Here is a 19,917-nt window from a genome sequence, read left to right as displayed (position 1 = left end):
AAGTTCTTAATCTTTGTGAAAAATGTACCCTTAACAAGTTTCCAACTATATCCTGGTGTTCTTCGTGAACTTATTTTAAAGTAACAGTTTCAATCCACTGTACTTTAATTCCCTTCATAATTTTAAACACTCTAGTGGTGTCTCCTCTTGATCTTCTTTTGGTTAAACTGTTCTTTTAATCTTTCCTCATAATTCATCCCCATAGCCCTGGAGTCAGCCTAGTTGCTCTTCTCTGGACTTTTTCCAGTGTTGTTATGTCCTTTTTGTAGCCTATAGTCCAAAACTTTAATAATAATAATAATACATTTTATTTATATAACGCCTTTCCCAGGCCCAAAGCACTTCACAGAGTTTAAGAAAGAACGGCAGGTATACAGTATATAGCATTGTACAAACCAGATAAATAAATAAAGAAGATTAAGACAGTACATTCAGAGAAAAAGCCTAACAGACAACATAATTGATGGTCTAGCACACACACACACAGGTTACATGAGCATCTTGACATGGAGGTAAACTAAAAGAAGGGTAATAAAGTCAGGTAGAGCTAAAAGCCTTCCTGAACAGATGAGTTTTGAGTTGTTCTTTAAAAGAATTCATGGAGTCCGCTGATCTAATTAATTTCGGTAGGTCATTCCAGAGTCTGGGCGTTATACAGCTGAAGGCCCTGTCACCCATGGAGTGTAGATTAGTGCGGGGCACAATAAGATTGCCAGAATCAGAGGACCTTAGTGAGCGGACAGGCACATAGTGATGGAGAAGGTCACTGATGTAGTTTGGCGCAAGGTCATTTAAGGCTTTGTAGGTTATTAGTAGAATTTTATATTCAATTCTGTAAGACACAGGGAGCCAGTGAAGGCGGAACAGGATGGGTGTTATGTGTTCACTACTGCTGATTCGTGTAAGGACTTTTGCAGCTGAGTTTTGAATAAGCTGGAGCTGTGATATAAGATTAGAAGGGGCACCTGCCAGTAGGGAATTACAATAATCGATGCAGGATGTGATAAAAGCATGGACAAGTTTCTCAGCATTAGAAAAGGAGAGGAATGAATGAACACATGATATGTTACGGAGGTGAAAGTAAGAAAGTTTCTTAATGTGATTTATGTGGGCGGAATAAGAGAGGGGGGAATCAAAAATGACACAAAGATTCTTTGCAGTAGAGGCAGGTCTGATGAGATCACCGCCAAGATGGACTGGGAAGGAGCTCATTTTATTAAGTTGCACTTCAGTCCCAATTTGCAGGAGCCCTGAAGAACTCCTTGTGTGACTGGCGCTGAGCTGGATCTACTTGTTGCCAAGACTAACAAACTCTTGCCTATCAGTCAGATAGGACTTGAACCACTGGAGGGCAGTACCAGAGATACCCAGCATGTTCTCCATTCTGGACAGTAGAATGTCATGTCTCACAGTGTCAAATGCTGCACTGAGGTCTAATAGAATTAATATGCTGGTTTGTCCAGAGTCTGCTGCTCCAGATGAGACCTCACCAGGGCTTTATACAGTTTCAGCATAACCTCCTTGGACTTGTACTCTACACATCAGGGCGCTATATAACCTCACATTTTGTTAACCTTCTTAATGGCTTCTGAACACTGTCTTCTTCTCAGGTGTACTTTCAATATTCAGACCTTCCGTTGTGTATTCAAACCTAATATAGAATATTAATCAGTATGTTTAATCAATACATGATATAATTTTACAATTTAACACAAGTATATACTTTTATGACGTTATAACAATGAATTATTAACTCTTTGAGGGCTGAATATTTTTTCCAAAAAATTCAGTTTTCTAAAAAGCACAACAAATAAGCACACATAAATCAACATGAAACATCTGTTGCTACGTTCTGTGGCTGCTGTTGGCGCATGTTCACCATCTCTGGCAGCAGTGGCTGTGCAGGGCTGCTTCAATGGCCAGCAGGAATGCATGGTGGGCCGGCTGCCTGGCTGTCTTCACACAGCAGGTGGGCGGTAGTGGCAGACGCAGCGAGACGTACCTTTGTACCTCTTGGCATATCAACTACACAAATGTGTTCAGCACCACGATCAGCCGATGCTGATACCTCACTTCGTTTTTGATGTCCATCTCCAGATCACTTGCATCAAATTCTAAGTCCAACATGTCAGAGTCTGGTTCAGCAATAATACGTAAAACGTTCATGGAGTATTTTAACTTGCACATTCGCTTTAGTCTCTCACCAGATATCGATGCCATTTTAGAGGTTGTTTGCTCTTCGCTACTCATGCACACACAGGAAATCAAGGTTAAATCGGCAAAGCTACTTAACTTTCCTTCTAGTAAAGAGAGTCAAACTAAAACATGAAGGAGATTTTTGTCACAGTTAACACCCGATTACCATCCTCTTCCCCTGAATTTCGACAAAAGTTAACATCAGCCCTGAAAGAGTTAAAAATAAGGATAAGAGCCGAATGTAACTAAAGGGTTAACTGCATGTTGTTTTAAGCCTAGGCACCTGAGGCTTTTGCCTCATCTTAGAGGAGCCCCCAAGATAGTTGCTAAGGTTAAAATTAAGTAGATGAGTAACAAACACCCCTCTAGAAAGCCTGAACAGGAATAGGAAAGCCCACACACCCCTCCAATGTAACGGTGCGAAAATCAATAGAAGAGTCCGCAAATCACCCCTAATTACAAGGCAATATTCAGATTAGGTGGGAGAGTCAAAAGGAATCAGAAAATGCTGGTGGCACTCGTTGATTGGATGAAGCTCTGCATATTATGCATTTTAAGAGTCAGATGATGTGATGTTTTAGATGAGGTAATGTAACAGAAAAGCATAAAAGCAGACAAATTGTTTTACTGATTGCTCACTCCAAGGACTGAGAAATTTATGCATATCTACTGTATGAGCAATTAAAGAATCATTCTGCATTTTCATCTGGTCTCCCTGAATGACTTCTTTGAAAACACAGTAAAGTTTTTTTCCACAACACTAACATTTTTAACTCTTAAATGTAATACTTTACATTCACTTAAACCTCATCTGCCACAAATCTGTCCAAACAGATCCCCATCACTGCCAAAAGAGATCCTACTCTGCTGGGCCCTTGAGCAAGACCCTTAACCTGTAATTGCTCCAGGGGCGCTGTACAATGGATGACCCTGCGCTCTGACCCCAAGGGGTATGCGAAAACTAACAAATTTCTAATACGAGAAATCGTATAAGACGAAATAAAGAACAAAAAAAAAAAAAAAAAACATGTATGCTGTCCAAGACCCTCTGTAGTGATTCTATGGATTCGAGATTATCTGCCAATCCACCTAACTTGGCATCACCTGCAATCTTAACCAGCTTCTTACTTATATTCCTATCAAACTCATTTATATATATTAAAAAATAGCCCTAGCACTGAACCCAGTGGAACACCACTTTTAACATCAGCCAACTCTGATAAGGTTCCTTGCACCATAACACTCTGCTTCCTGTGTCTGAGCCAATTCTGCACCCATCTACACACAACTCCCTGAACTCCTACTTCTTTCAGTTTGATGCCCAGCGTCTCATGTGGCACCTTATCAAATGATTTCCAAAACTCAGGATAAATAGCCTCATAAGCACCACTTTGCTTATATTCTTGTGTTCCTCATATAACTCCAGCATTCCTCCCTCTTTTGAACTCATGCTGACTGTCTAGTAAAACTCTTGTCCTTGCCATGTGTTGCTCAATCTTATCCTTAATAATTCCTTCCATTAATTTTCTTGTGATGCACGTTAAGCTTACTGGCCTGTAGTTCTTTAGATCTGCCTGGTCACTCTTTTTACATAACGGGATAATATTTCCCATTTTACAGAGTTTACCGAGTGCCCAGTGACTTCCTACAAATGTGCGTCAAGGGTTTATATTTGTACTCACTAACCTCCGTAAGAAGTCAGGAATAAATATAATCTGATCCTGGTGATTTGTTTTATTTCAGCATATTTAATCTGAGCAACACTTCTCCCTCTACATTTTCTAAACCACTCAGTACCTCTTTAGTGGCCCCTGTTACCTCTGAGAGGTTATGCACTTCCTCACATGTGAAGACCTCACAAAAAGGTGAGTTTAGAGCATCTGCTATTTCACTGTCTGTATTTTTTCATTCTCCTCTTTGTTCTTTTACTACTAAAATACTAAAAGAATCTCTTTGGGTCATCTTTTGCCTTATCTGCTATATTCCTCTCTATCTGTCTTTTAGCCTCCCTAATATCCTTCTTAAAGGTTGTCCTGATGTTCACATATGCCCTACCATTCACATTGGATTTATTAGTCTCATACTCCGTATCTGTCTGTTTTTTTCCCTGGATGATTATTAGTGAGCAACAGAATGGTATCATGCCAAGAAAGAGCACCACAGATGCGACGTTTGCTCTGAGGATGTTGATGGAGAAGTTTAGAGAAGGCCAGAAGGAGCTGTATTGCGTCTTTGTGGACCTGGAGAAAGCATATGACAGGGTGCCTCGAGAGGAGTTGTTGTAATGTATGAGGAAGTCGGGAGTGGCAGAGAAGTACGTAAGAGTTGTACAGGATATGTACGAGGAAAGTGTGACAGTGGTGAGGTCTGCAGTAGAAGTGACGGATGCATTCATAGTGGTGGTGGGATTACGTCAGGGATTGGCTCTGAGTGCTTTCTTATTTGCAATGGTGATGGGCAGGTTGACAGATGAGATTAGACAGGAGTCCCCATGGACTATGATGTTTGCTAATGACATTGTGATCTGTAGGCGATAGTAGGGAGTAGGTTGAGGAGACCCTGGAGAGGTGGAGATATGCTCTAGAGAGGAGAGGAATGAAGGTCAGTAGGAACAAGACAGAATACAAGTGTGTAAATGAGAGGGAGGTTAGTGGAATGGTGAGGATGCAGGGAGTAGAGTTGGTGATGATGGATGAGTTTAAATACTTGGGATCAACAGTACAGAGTAATGGGGATTGTGGAAGAGAGGTGAAAAAGAGAGTGCAGGCAGGATGGAATGGGTGGAGAAAAGTGTCAGGAGTGACTTGTGACAGGCAGATATCAGCAAGAGTGAAAGGGAAGGTCTACAGGACAGTAGTGAGACCAACTATGTTATATGGGTTGGAGACGGTGGCACTGACCAGAAAGCAGGAGACAGAGCTGGTGGTGGCAGACTTAAAGATGTTAAGATTTTCACAGGGTATGACAACGATGTACAGGATTAGAAATTAGTACATTGGAAGATCAGCTCAAGTTGGACAGTTGAGAGACAAAGTCAGAGAGGCAAGATTGTTTTGGTTTGGACATGTGCAGAGGAGAGATGCTGGGTATATTGGGAAAAGGATGCTAAAGATAGAGCTGACAGGGATGAGGAAAGGAGGAAGGCCTAAGAGAAGGTTTATGGATGTGGTGAGAGCGGACATGCAGGTGATGGGTGTAACAGAACAAGATGCAGAGGACAGAAAGATATGGAAGAAGATGATCTGCTGTGGCAACCCCTAACAGGAGCAGCCAAAAGAAGAGGAAGAAGATTAACCCACTGTAGAGTTTTTTTAACTTCCTACCAATTCCAAATTTATGTATGTACCTGTCCTGCATTATATGTAAAATGTCTTTAAACCTGTTCCACTGCTCCTCAACTGTCTCCACACTTAAAAGTTTATCCCAGTCCATCCTCCTTAAACTTTGCAGCAACTGCTCAAAATCTGCCCTACCCAAACTTAAACTTAACAGTTTTAGTCTTGGCACTCCTCCAAATAACCCTAGTGGTTCAATCACCTCTATACCCTCAATTCTATCCTGATTATTACAAAATGCTAAATCTAGACAGGCTTCTCCCACATAATGAGTTAAAAAACATTCACTGATTACATCTAAAAACTCCTGCTATTTGCAAGGTTAACACAGACCTACTCTGACAAGCTAACTGAACTTTTTGGTAACTGTGTGCATCTTTGAACATGTTGTCTCCATGTGCTTTATTTTTGTCTGTTTATGTATGGAGCTAAGAAGGCCCCTCTTCATCTGCTCCTAAGCAACATTAAATGAGTTCTGAGCACCCGATAGGAAGACTAGGAGTATAAAAAGGCAGCCTGAATGGAGCCTCAAGGCTATTCAGCTCTCTTTGCAATGTTCTGTGTTTTTGACCTTTTGCCTGTCTTTTTTGTATTCCAAACTAATCTACTGTTTTTGGAGTATGTCACCTCCAGTACCATAGCTGCTTGCATCTGCTGAGGCAGAAGTTGGTCTTTTGGCATCATAGTACTTCAGGACTGTTGGGGTTGCCAAAACTTCTTTAAGATGTCGATATGCCTCCTGCAGTGTGTATCCTCAAGTCCCTGAATCCTTTAACTTCAGGAGTTCATATAGTGGCTGTGCTACTATAGAAACGTTAGAAAGGCATTTGCCCATGTAAATGCCCATTATTCAGCCAACCTGAACCTCAAGAACTGTTGTTTTCAATCCAGCCATCCTGCCGGGTAGTCAAAAGGGATGTTTGCAGATGGCTGAAATTTCGCCATGGTTTCAATAAGTCTCAGTGTTCTTTACGCACTTTGGACACCGTATGAAGATTTTGTCAGATTAAGAAGACAGACCCGCTTGACCGTTGTAACAAGATAAACTGTTTTAATGAACAAACTTCAAGGTAAACCTCCTGCACCACTTCTGAACATCTAACTCACCCTCATGCACCTCTATGTCATATTTCCCAGCAGCCTCCATATTTACATCTTTTACATCTCTCTTAAAGTTACAGACTAATATGCATACTATAACATAAGTAAATATTTTGAAATTACTTTTACCTAAACTTCTGTTGTGGAATCCAATCACGATCCATCCCAAATCATATGTTTTCCACTGTGGTTACTGCCAATAACCAGTGTCACACACGTACGAACAGGAGCAAACTGATTGGACAAAGTGGAGGTAATTACCTGCCAGGCCAGGGGGTGGCGGGGTGCTCTAAACCTACTTCTGTTATCTCTGCAGGCCAAATACGGGAAAACCTGCCTGATTAACATCACTTCTGGTTTCCAGCGCCCAGACTGACGTCACTTTCAGTTCTGGTGCCCAGACTGATGTCACTTCCGGTTCCAACTAGAATGCATCACTTCCAGTTCATGGCATATAAAACCACCACCTTCCAAAACCTCATCAGTTCAGTCCTGGAACTCAACCTGACAACAACAACTTGTTTTCTTTAAACCTTTTGCAGCCAGGGACAATATACAGGTGGCTGCCCCAAACCTTTCCGGTGTGTTGAGACCACACCAGCCACAAACCTATGATGTCTGAATTTACAAAGACGCTCAGAAACAGAACTTCTACGCCCGTGTGCACATGGACTGCCTCCAAGCTCTGCAAGCGGAATGTTTCCTGGTGGCATCAGTTGAGCTCTGTCCCGGGCAGTGCCGCCACTACACCTGCTCGTTATGTTCCTCTCTTGCACCCTGCTCAGATCAGACTGCTCCCTCTCAGTCTGCTCTTCACCACCATTAGAGATGAACAACTCAGTCTCCACGTCACAGAGGTGACAGTCAGAAGGTCGTGTTGACCATGTGGCTGTTTTTGAGGCTAAAGTCAGGAAGCAAGTCGCTGCCACTGACTTTCAAATTCCCGTCATATGAGGGCCACTGGGATTAAAGCTAGTAGTTTTCTGATGGATATTTCAGGAAGTTTTTTGCCTTCATTTAGAGTTTCCCTTGTAAACCCCATCTTCTCCAGAAGATTCCTTTAAAACATGCCTCTAATCTACCCAACACACTTCTGAAGGTAACACTATAGAAACAAAGACCCCGACCACAAGGAAGAACCTCATACACTGTAACCATGGAGACATGCACACACACATACATACACACACACACACACACATACTGTACATCTGCATTGCACATCAAATCCCTGACAGCAGCCTGTAGGAGCTCCTATTTTCTTTTATAAGACTTGGGGGCTCTGCCCCCTGCTCGCTTCGCTCGCCCACTGCCAGGTTTGTTTTACCAGATAAACAATTTAAAGCAATTTTATGCATTTTTTCCACTTATACTTTAAAACAGTACTTGTCCTTTATTTCTGGCCCCGGGTGTGGTTAAATCTCTTTCTCGCAAGACGTATAATGCTGCTTGTGTTGTGAAGGAAGGGCGGCTTAACACACGCTAAGGAGATGCCGTCGGATCATGTTGTCTTGCTGCTGCTGGCAAACTCTGTGTTCTGCTTGTTGCTCTGCACGTCGATCATTTAAAAGCCTGTACAGCAGCTGTCCTTTTGCCATTTCGCGTCTCTGCTACTCGCGTTGTGAAGGTGGGGGGCTGAACGCACACTAAGGAGAAGCTGTCGGATCATCTGCTGGCTTGCTGCGTGATTCTGCTTGTCGTTGTTTTAAGAGCTGGGAGCACATGACGTGTGTCTGCCAAATGCATTCCAAGAACTGCTAGGTTAGATGTCCGTGAACTTGTTTTAAATGTTGTCTCACTGCCTTGTCTCACGTGACATTAAAGTGTCTCTCGCGGGACGTCAAATTGTCTTCCGAGAAGATCACATCTTGTCTCCCTAGTTTCCCTCCCAAGTTTTTATTTTATAATAGAGAGACAGCGTTTTCGATCCTTTTCCTTGAATATCATTGAATGGGCATACTTTCTTATGCTCTTTTTATGTTAATCTGCTTTGTTTTGCTATTTTTTAATGTCCTTATATGCAGTAATTTTTAAAACGGTAATTGCATTTTACCTGTGAACTTGTTACTGCACTCTGAGCCAGAGTTCATCGAGGTGCGCTATACAAAAATAAACCAAATTGAATTGAATTGAAAATGCCAGCGCAGACCTCGGTGTCAACACTCCTATTTTTTTTTTTTTTCAAACTCAAACAACTTACCATCTCCAAGGAACAGGATGATATTTTTTGCAGTGTTGGTGTTGAGTTTTTGCAAGGTCAGAGCTTTCTTAAGTGTTTTCTGAGCAAAGTCGTGCCAGTACTTGGGATCTTTTTCCTTTTCTGCAAAGGCAAAAAATACAAGATTAACCAATGTGAAATCCAAACTGCATTTTATTCCATACAAGAGCAACTAAATGGTCTGGTACAATGTTTGAATGTTATTTTGATATTTCAAATTTACGTCTGAAGACAATGTGAGTGCCATGGAGGACAGAGAAGTGTCCCTGATAGATGATGGCATGACCTCTGGACAAAAGGTGCCAGGAGACGGTCAAGCAGAAGCCAGAGACCAGGAACAGTTCCATCTCCTAAACATTTGATGGTGGTGGTCGAGGGGCTGAAGTGGCCTCCTTCAGCCCCTGAGAGTCGGCTGCACACTCTGACAAGGTTGGCTGCCTGCCTTCTCTCTCTCACTTATTCACTCACTCGCTCACACCTCACCTGCTCTCTTTGCCTCCTGCCTTCTCTCTCCTTCTTTTAACCTCCTTTCTTCTGATCTGTGTTTTCTTTCTTTTTCTGATTCCCTCAATTCTCCATTCATTTCCAAACTTTCTTTCTTTCTCAATTTATTTATTTATTTGCTCTCAATTGGTCTCCCTTCCTGCCAAGCTCATTTCCTTCATTTTTTTCTTTTCCACTCGAGTCTCCTTTCCAATTCTCGTGCTGGCTCTTCCTTTTATATCGCCTTGGGAGCAGCATCTGAGTCACACCCTCAAGTTTAGGTGTGTTTTGCCCCAATTACTCCACCAACCTCGTGTAGCTGCATGAGCATGCACACCCATGGAGATCGAGCCAGCTATTCAATTATTTATTTATTTAAAAATCTGCTGCCTTTTTCTGAGCCATGGACCCGCTAAACCACAGTTCTCCTGTGACAAACTGAATTGTTTGAACATTGTTTAGAAAGTCACACACATGTGCATAGAAGATCCCACTATTAACATTGTATATCAGGGCAAACACCAAGCCATGAAGTTCCAGGAACTCTCTGTAGACTTCCATGATCAAATTGGGGTGAGGCACAGATCAGGGCAAGGGAATAATAATAATAATAATAATAATAATACATTTTATTTGAAGCGCCTTTCAAAAAACTCAAGGTCACTGTACAATCAGGTTAAAAAATAAACATTCAATAACTAGACAATTTAAAATCCAAATAAAACATCAGATAAAACAGCAATAACAGTTACAATGAATAAGCAATTTTGAACAGATAAGTTTTAAGATTAGCCTGAAATTGGTGAAGGGTAGTCATATTCTTAAGATAAGCAGGTAATGAGTTCCATAAGGAAGGTGCCGATCTGCTAAATAAATGTGAAATGGAAGAAGTCTGGACCTAGCATATCTCTTCCTAGGGTTGGTCGTCCAGCCAAACTGAGTAACCAGGCAAGAAGGGTCTTGATCAGGGAGGTGACCAAGAACCCAATGCTTATTCTAACAGAGCTTCCGAATTTCTCTGTTGAGATGGGAGAACCTGCTGGAAGGATAACCATCTCAGCAACACTCCATCGATCAGAAGGAGGCCACTCTGAAGTAAAAGGCATATGACATGGATTCTGAGTAGATGAGGAAAAAGATTCTCTGATCTGATGTGACAAAAATTGAACTCTTTGAGCAGAATTCCAAACACTATGTCTGGCGTAGACCAGAAACTGCCTCATCATCTGCCTAATACCCTCCCTATGGTGACGCATGGTGATAGCAGCATCATGCTATGGGGGCGCTTCTCAGTGGCAGGGACAGGGAGCTTGGTCAGAATTGAGGGAAGATCCAGAGTGCACAGGACCTCAGACTGGGGCAACTGTTCACCTTTGAGCACAAGACTGACCCAAAGTATACAGCTAACACAACACTGGAACGACAAGTATGTGATTGTTCATAAGTGGTCCAGCCGACGTGTCAACTTAAACCCCATAGAACATTTGTAGAGAGACCTGAAGATGGCACTTTAAAGACACTTCCTCTCCATTGTAATGGGGCTTGAGAGGATCATCCAGGAAGAATAAGACAAACTGCCCAAGTCCAGGAGTGCAAAGCTTGTAGAGTTTTAGCTAGAAGAATCAAAGCTGTAAGTGCTACCAAAGGGGCTTCTACAATGTATTGAGTTAAGGGTCTGAATACTTCTATTCATGAGAAAATTTAGTTATTGATCTGTAATAAATTTGGGAACCTTCCTGAAAACATGTTTATTATGGGTTATTGATTGTAGATCGATAGGCAAAAATTGTAAATTTATCCATTTAAAATAAAATCTACAACACAATAAAATGTGCAGAAAATGAAAGGGGTATGTAAGACCGGACGCAATGCCAAATCTTCTGGTTTACAGCATATTTTGCAAAAGGAGTAAAAAGACATCTTCTGAAAACATTGAATCACACCCCAGACTGACAAAAGTACAGTTAGCAGCAAAGTAAATGAAAACATATCAGTGTATTAATATTGTAACATCATGTTCAGAAAAGAAATTAATAATGCCTATACTATGCTATTAACCAAGTGTCCTTTTGGTAGCCAGTGTATGGAAATATAATGAAACTGGGAACTTGAGTATTATAAATAAATATAACAAAAAACAAGGTGAAACATGCTATTGTATAAAACAGAGGTAATACACACTTTTAGATATTCTACTTCTGTTTTATTTCTTATTGTAAATGTGCTCATTGATTTGTAAAGCATATTTTATTAGCCAATACTTTTCAATTGTCCTCACAGGTGGTGCAGTGGTAGTGCTGCTGCTGTGCAGTAAGAAGATTGTGGGTTCGCTTCCCGGTTCATCCTTATGTAGATAGTACTTTGAGTACTGAGAAAAGCGCTATATAAATGTAATTAATTATTATTATTAAGGTGTTTAGTAGTGTGAAGTCTTATATAAATTAAAATGTGAACTGTAAGTGCTATGATGGACAACTCTCTGGCCAGTAAGCCATAACGGAAGGACAACATGGAAGGAGGCATAACCTGGCTAGGATGGGCTGGACTGCTATCCCTCTCAAAGGGGACAGATTAGCGGATGGACTGGGGAAGGTTGTGTATCAAGAGCGGTTCCTCCCCAAGTATGATAGATGGCACTGCTTCACTGGCATGGACCCAGTATGGACACCAGCAGGGATCCATGAGATTCGTAGTCCTGAAGGACAACCCTGTCAGGGACCTTAGGTTATACCAGAGGGCAATACGGGGAGAAGGACTCCCTGTTTCGGAGGACTTCTGTCTGACCCGGAAGTGATTCCATTGAGCTATGCCCTGGCACCAGAAATACTTCCGGGGCTAACAGAAAAGGAAGCCGACCAACCTCCTCCAGTTTAGTCAGAGTCGGGAGGCAGCAGGAGGAAAACGAGGATTGTTCATTGGAAATTGTGGACTCAACTGTAATGTGACATAAAAATGTTTATTTTGCAACTGGGACTGTTATGGTGTAGTTGTGTCTTTTGGTTTTGAGGCTAGGTGGCACCCCCTGTCTTTCACAGGCCTAATGTCTAAAGCAGTGGTATTCAAGTTTAATCCTCGGGTGCCACTTTGGCTGCTGGTTTTTATTCCAAACTGTTTCACAAATCAATGTGTGAGATTAACTAGCTAGCCTTTCTTGCACCCATGTTGGCATTGTATGTCACTAATTGCTTGTATTTGGATACAATTAAGGGAGCAAACGTCATGTAAAGCAATGACTGTCAAAGAATAGGATTGGAAGCAGTTCAAGCTATGGCAAAAAATAGACATTTCTGAATGTATTTACATGGAAATATCATACTAGCAAACTTTTCTGAATGAAAAATAAGAGAAGGAAAAAAATAACCCAGCTGATTAAACAATTGGATCAATTTGAAGTGAGACTGACCCACTTGTGAAACTGGTTAGAATGAAAACTTGCAGTCACTGAGGGCTGAACTTGAACTGTAAGCCACAGGACTGCACTTTCAGCCCTAATTGCTACTGCAGAAAACATCTACAATATAAATCAATTTGCATAAGAAAGATGAGTAAATAGTGTAACACTGCTGTCCTCCACCTTCTGCTGTCGCAGTCATCCTTGATCAAGTGGCATACTGTAACGTGCCACACTCACAATACATTCGTGCCATAAGCCACAAGTTCTCACTGCTGAATAGAGGATTGCAGTTTTCCAACAGCATTACCATAAAATCCCACAGAAGAAGCCTAATAAGACACACATGGAACGAGAAGATGGAGGTAGCAGACACATACTCACCTGGGAAAACTGGAACTGATGAACAACACCCGAGAAATCCAACGATGATAAGAAGAGCTGGCTTCATCTTGTCTTCCTCACTGCACAAACACAAGCACAGGCTGCAGACTGTCGGCTCTGCACAAAAGAAAAATGACAAGACAGCTAGTGAGAACTGGCCACACCACCCCCCAGTGTCATTTAGCTCCTAACAAAAATAATAACTGGGGTCATTAATTGTACCTGTTGGTGGGACGACTCACAACAATGCGTTTTCTGTGTGGTAAACAGTTACCTCATTGTTGCAACTAATCATATTGAATTAGAAGAAACAGCACAAGGGCATTGGTTCGTTGTACCAGTAAGAAGACACCAGGAAGACACACCAGTCAGCTCTCAGAAATTAAAATCGCCGTCTTTCTGGTTGTTTTGTCTCCGCACTGACCGTGACCAGACCAGCAGCTCAGCCCTGACCTCTGGAGCCTTGATTTTAGCAGCACTAACAATTGCACCACCATATTCAGAGTAGTGTTTTGGATGGTCATGATCTGCCTTGCCTGACTCAGTCTAGCCCACCGTGTGCATCTGATTTCATTTTGATTTGTTACTGTTATTCAGGCAATAACATTGCTCTGTTTTTCCAGTGGCCACAGGCATTTCCTGGTTAGCAATCTTTGCATAGCCATTGCCATATCTTTACAGACAAAATGCCTATTGCCAGTAACATAACGTAATGTGTTGTGTTATCGCACCCTTCCTGTATAATGTAGACTTTTCATTCAGCACTGCTGTCTCTCTCACTTCAAATTCAGGTCTGGTTCATTATCTACAGTATGTGAGGCTTACCTGTTCTCTCTTTCCTTTCTTTTTTTCCCAGTCACTCAGATTCTCTCCCACTTCCCAAAGATACACGTGAGTTACTGTGGGATTCAGAACTGGCACTCTGTGAGTTGCTTCCCACCCAATAATCTTATTAGAATCAGTATGTTCTGAAAACATGTCTTGGACACTCGGGTGAAGAGAAGGGCGGAGCTGTCAACTGATCACCACCTGGTGGTGAGTTGGCTTCGATGGTGGGGGAGGATGCCGGTCAGGCGTGGTAGGCCCAAACGTGTTGTGAGGGTCTGCTGGGAACGTCTGGCAGAGCCCCCTGTCAGAAGTAGCTTCAACTCCCACCTCCGGCAGAACTTCGACCACATCCCGAGGGAGGTGGGGGACATTGAGTCCGAATGGGCCATGTTCCGTGCCTCTATTGTTGAGGCAGCTGACCGGAGCTGTGGCCATAAGGTGGTCGGTGCCTGTCGTGGCGGCAATCCCCGAACCCGCTGGTGGACACCGGCGGTGAAGGATGCCGTCAAGCTGAAGAAGGAGTCCTACAGGACCCTTTTGTCCTGTGGGACCCCGGAGGCAGCTGATAGGTACCGGCAGGCCAAGCGGAATGCGGCTTTGGTGGTTGCTGAGGCAAAAACTCGGGCGTGGGAGGAGTTTGGGGAGGCCATGGAGAATGACTTTCGGACGGCTTCGAGGAGATTCTGGTCCACCATCCGGCGTCTCAGGAAGGGGAAGCAGTGCAGTGTCAACACTGTATATGGTGGGGATGGTGCGCTGCTGACCTCGACTCGGGACGTTGTGGGTCGGTGGGGGGAATACTTCGAAGACCTCCTCAATCCCATTAACATGCCTTCCAATGAGGAAGCAGAGCCTGGGGACTCAGAGGTGGGCTCCCCCATCTCTGGGACTGAGGTCACCGAGGTGGTCAAAAAACTCCTTGGTGGCAGGGCCCCGGGGGTGGATGAGATACGCCCGGAGTTCCTCAAGGCTCTGGATGTTGTAGGACTGTCTTGGCTGACACGCCTCTGCAACATCGCATGGACATCAGGGACAGTGCCTCTGGATTGGCAGACCGGGGTGGTGGTCCCCCTCTTTAAGAAGGGGGATCGGAGGGTGTGTTCCAACTACAGAGGGATCACACTCCTCAGCCTCCCTGGAAAAGTCTATTCAGGGGTCCTGGAGAGGAGGGTCCGTCGGATAGTCGAGCCTCGGATTCAGGAGGAACAGTGTGGTTTTCGTCCTGGTCGCGGAACAGTGGACCAGCTCTATACCCTTAGCAGGGTCCTGGAGGGTGCATGGGAGTTTGCCCAACCAGTCTACATGTGTTTTGTGGACTTAGAAAAGGCATTCGACCGTGTCCCTCGGGGAATCCTGTGGGGGGTACTCCGAGAGTATGGGGTACCGGCCCCCCTGATAAGGGCTGTTCAGTCCCTGTACGATCGGTGCCAGAGCTTGGTCCGCATTGCCGGCAGTAAGTCGAACCCGTTTCCAGTGAGAGTTGGACTCCGCCAGGGCTGCCCTTTGTCACCGATTCTGTTCATAACTTTTATGGACAGAATTTCTAGGCGCAGCCAGGGTGTTGAGGGGGTCCGGTTTGGTGGGCTCAGGATTGGGTCACTGCTTTTTGCAGATGATGTTGTCCTGTTTGCTTCATCAGGCCGTGATCTTCAGCTCTCTCTGGATCGGTTCGCAGCCGAGTGTGAAGCGGCTGGGATGAGAATCAGCACCTCCAAATCCGAGACCATGGTCCTCAGCCAGAAAAGGGTGGAGTGCCCTCTCAGGGTTGGTAGCGAGATCCTGCCCCAAGTGGAGGAGTTCAAGTATCTCGGGGTCTTGTTCACGAGTGAGGGAAGAATGGAGCGTGAGATCGACAGGCGGATCGGTGCGGCATCCGCAGTAATGCGGGAATTGCATCGGTCTGTCGTGGTGAAAAAGGAGCTGAGCCGCAAGGCGAAGCTCTCAATTTACCAGTCGATCTATGTTCCTACCCTCACCTATGGTCATGAGCTATGGGTCGTGACCGAAAGAACGAGATCGCGAATACAAGCGGCTGAAATGAGTTTCCTCCGCAGGGTGTCTGGGCTTTCCCTTAAAGATAGGGTGAGAAGCTCAGTCATCCGGGAGGGGCTCAGAGTAGAGCCGCTGCTCCTCCGCATCGAGAGGAGTCAGATGAGGTGGCTCGGGCATCTGATCAGGATGCCTCCTGGACACCTCCCTGGTGAGGTGTTCCGGGCACGTCCAACTGGGAGAAGGCCCCGGGGAAGACCCAGGACACGCTGGAGGGACTATGTCTCTCGACTGGCCTGGGAACGCCTTGGGATTCTCCCGGAAGAGCTAGAAGAAGTGGCCGGGGAGAGGGAAGTCTGGGCATCTCTGCTCAAGCTGCTGCCCCCGCGACCCGACCTCGGATAAGCGGGAGACAATGGATGGATGGATGGATGGATGGATGGATGGATGGATGGATGGATGGATGGATGTTCTGAAAACAGAAAGATGCACTTTTACCCTGAATTACCAAACAAAACTTTGTCGACTGGGTTCATATACTCCATGCACAGAGTGTTTTCCACATGTATTTCAAAAAACAAGATAAGAAAGACTATTATGAGCTCAGCCAAGGTTTATTTTGTTAAGCGAGTTCCCACCATTTATGTCACTGATATGTGGAAAAGGAAGAAACAATGCCCTAAGTATCATTAATTGTTTTGATTTCACAGGATAAAAAGGAAGTTAAAATTAAAACAATATTCTATCCAAAAACCAACAAAAATAGAGCGCTTGGCTTGCCTCAGTCCTCATGAATGTCCCGGGCAAAGTGCAGCCTCCTAGTCTCAGGGGACAGGTCGAGGGGCGCCTCTCTGCCAGGAAGTCCCGGCTTCACAAACACTTTGGTCCGTTATCTCCTTTGGTTTCCTGCCTCAGTTTTCACTTAGTGGTGGTGACAGTCTCACTTCTAACTCCACAGGAGCACACATTACAACCAAAACCTAAATAATTGTTTCAGACCAAAAACATGGTTGCTAGTTTATAGCAAATGCAAGGAGGATGTAGCTGCGTTTACCCCAAATTACCAAAGCTGGGCAGCTTCAGTATTCTTCATGGGATTCTGGCAAAAGCTTGAAGTGTTGAAATGATTCCACAGACAAAAAATCTTTGTTTTAAAAAGTTTAGTAAAAATTCAAAGTAAAACAGATCACACAAAAATCGAGAAAAAATTGGTACTGCAAGAAAAGAGAAGTTCTGTTTAAGTCTTATATGTCCCGTTTGTTTCTTTAAGTTCTCTCATACAGTTGAACCATTTCTAAAGGGTCAGAAAACTATACGCTTATCCCATTTTCATGCTGTAAATGGGTCTTCAGGTAACTACTTGCAATGGGACCTGTTCTAAACAACAACTACAACTGACTTACCGTATATACCGGTACTCGTGTTTAAGTTCTCCCGCGGATAAGTCGGGGCCTGATTTTACCATTTAACTTCTGGTATTTTATAATGTCGGTCGTATAAGTCAAATGCGGAAAACTCACACTATTGAGATTATGACATGCTAACAGCCACCTGAGAGAGTAACTACGGAGCACACGGCCTTTATTTCTATGTATTGTGCCTACGCGACCACACGTTAATAACCCGAACTGTTCTGAAGCGACGTTTGCACTGTTTAGTGTTTTTTGTATCTCACACCTTCATACACCTTTTTTGTAAGAGCATCCCTTATCTACGATGGAGCATTTGTTCAGAATAAAATATGAAGCTGGTGTTAAATTAAAAGTCATTGAAGTGGTGAAAGAAATTGGTAACTGCGTTTCTGCAACAAAATTTGATGTGTCTGAGAAACTGGTGCGAGATTGGAGGAAGCAACAAAAAAAATTTAAGTGTATTTTTCAACGGGCGTATAAGTCAGGGTCTGATCTTATGATCAATTTTTCTTGTTTTAAAACCCGACTTATACGCGAGTATACAGTGGTGTGAAAAACTATTTGCCCCCTTCCTGATTTCTTATTCTTTTGCATGTTTGTCACACAAAATGTTTCTGATCATCAAACACATTTAACCATTAGTCAAATATAACACAAGTAAACACAAAATGCAGTTTTTAAATGATGGTTTTTATTATTTAGGGAGAAAAAAAAATCCAAACCTACATGGCCCTGTGTGAAAAAGTAATTGCCCCCTTGTTAAAAAATAACCTAACTGTGGTGTATCACACCTGAGTTCAATTTCCGTAGCCACCCCCAGGCCTGATTACTGCCACACCTGTTTCAATCAAGAAATCACTTAAATAGGAGCTGCCTGACACAGAGAAGTAGACCAAAAGCACCTCAAAAGCTAGACATCATGCCAAGATCCAAAGAAATTCAGGAACAAATGAGAACAGAAGTAATTGAGATCTATCAGTCTGGTAAAGGTTATAAAGCCATTTCTAAAGCTTTGGGACTCCAGCGAACCACAGTGAGAGCCATTATCCACAAATGGCAAAAACATGGAACAGTGGTGAACCTTCCCAGGAGTGGCCGGCCGACCAAAATTACCCCAAGAGCGCAGAGATGACTCATCCGAGAGGTCACAAAAGACCCCAGGACAACGTCTAAAGAACTGCAGGCCTCACTTGCCTCAATTAAGGTCAGTGTTCACGACTCCACCATAAGAAAGAGACTGGGCAAAAATGGCCTGCATGGCAGATTTCCAAGACGCAAACCACTGTTAAGCAAAAAGAACATTATGGCTCGTCTCAATTTTGCTAAGAAACATCTCAATGATTGCCAAGACTTTTGGGAAAATACCTTGTGGACTGATGAGACAAAAGTTGAACTTTTTGGAAGGCAAATGTCCCGTTACATCTGGAGTAAAAGGAACACAGCATTTCAGAAAAAGAACATCATACCAACAGTAAAATATGGTGGTGGTAGTGTGATGGTCTGGGGTTGTTTTGCTGCTTCAGGACCTGGAAGGCTTGCTGTGATAGATGGAACCATGAATTCTACTGTCTACCAAAAAATCCTGAAGGAGAATGTCCGGCCATCTGTTCGTCAACTCAAGCTGAAGCGATCTTGGGTGCTGCAACAGGACAATGACCCAAAACACACCAGCAAATCCACCTCTGAATGGCTGAAGAAACACAAAATGAAGACTTTAGAGTGGCCTAGTCAAAGTCCTGACCTGAATCCAATTGAGATGCTATGGCATGACCTTAAAAAGGCGGTTCATGCTAGAAAACCCTCAAATAAAGCTGAATTACAACAATTTTGCAAAGATGAGTGGGCCAAAATTCCTCCAGAGTGCTGTAAAAGACTCATTGCAAGTTATCGCAAACGCTTGATTGCAGTTATTGCTGCTAAGGATGGCCCAACCAGTTATTAGGTTCAATTACTTTTTCACACAGGGCCATGTAGGTTTGGATTTTTTTTTCTCCCTAAATAATAAAAACCACCATTTACAAACTGCATTTTGTGTTTACTTGTGTTATATTTGACTAATGGTTAAATGTGTTTGATGATCAGAAACATTTTGTGTGACAAACATGCAAAAGAATAAGAAATCAGGAAGGGGGCAAATAGTTTTTCACACCACTGTATATGGTAATTAACACACTGTATCTCTGATATAGCAAGAAAGTTTTATCTCATATTAATTTACACGGGACAAAAGACTTTACCATATTCTAATAGCAATTCTTCTATAGGAGTCAAGCAAACACTATATGAATTTAACTTTCAGCATTAACTTTCTAAGATTGGCTCTTACAGACGAGATGCGAATCCATTAACTAAAATAAGAGAAAGCTGCTCTGCCTGTTGGCATCGGCTGTGACAAAGTCGTGGTTGATTCTAAACTGGGGTATCAGATGAAGCACAGCCTTTAAATAAAAAGAGTGACTCTTGGCTTGGGGTGATCTGCAAAGTGACCCATCATCCCACATTGTTCTGTCACATGTAACCTTTTAATGGCTTCACACAGAAGCACCTGGATTTGGAGCAGAAGGAAGTGACGTTTGCGAA

At 43.2% G+C, this 19,917-nt stretch overlaps 1 protein-coding gene across 1 annotated transcript in view; it reads right to left on the bottom strand.

Annotated features, from left to right (window-relative positions):
* Positions 1-19,917, bottom strand: part of alpl (alkaline phosphatase, biomineralization associated) — a 139,851-nt gene that overhangs the window by 56,443 nt on the left and 63,491 nt on the right. The window contains exons 2-3 of the mRNA XM_028807770.2: positions 13,109-13,225; positions 8,833-8,952 (exon numbers count right to left, since the gene is read on the bottom strand). Of these exons, the coding sequence (XP_028663603.2) occupies positions 8,833-8,952; positions 13,109-13,225 (237 nt within the window). The remainder of the gene's footprint in view (positions 1-8,832; positions 8,953-13,108; positions 13,226-19,917) is intronic.

This window comes from Erpetoichthys calabaricus, chromosome 8 (assembly GCF_900747795.2).
Source record: "Erpetoichthys calabaricus chromosome 8, fErpCal1.3, whole genome shotgun sequence".
Taxonomy (NCBI): domain Eukaryota; kingdom Metazoa; phylum Chordata; class Cladistia; order Polypteriformes; family Polypteridae; genus Erpetoichthys; species Erpetoichthys calabaricus.
The sequence above is the reverse complement of the archived record's forward strand: the minus strand, read 5'-3'. Positions and strand labels throughout refer to the sequence as shown.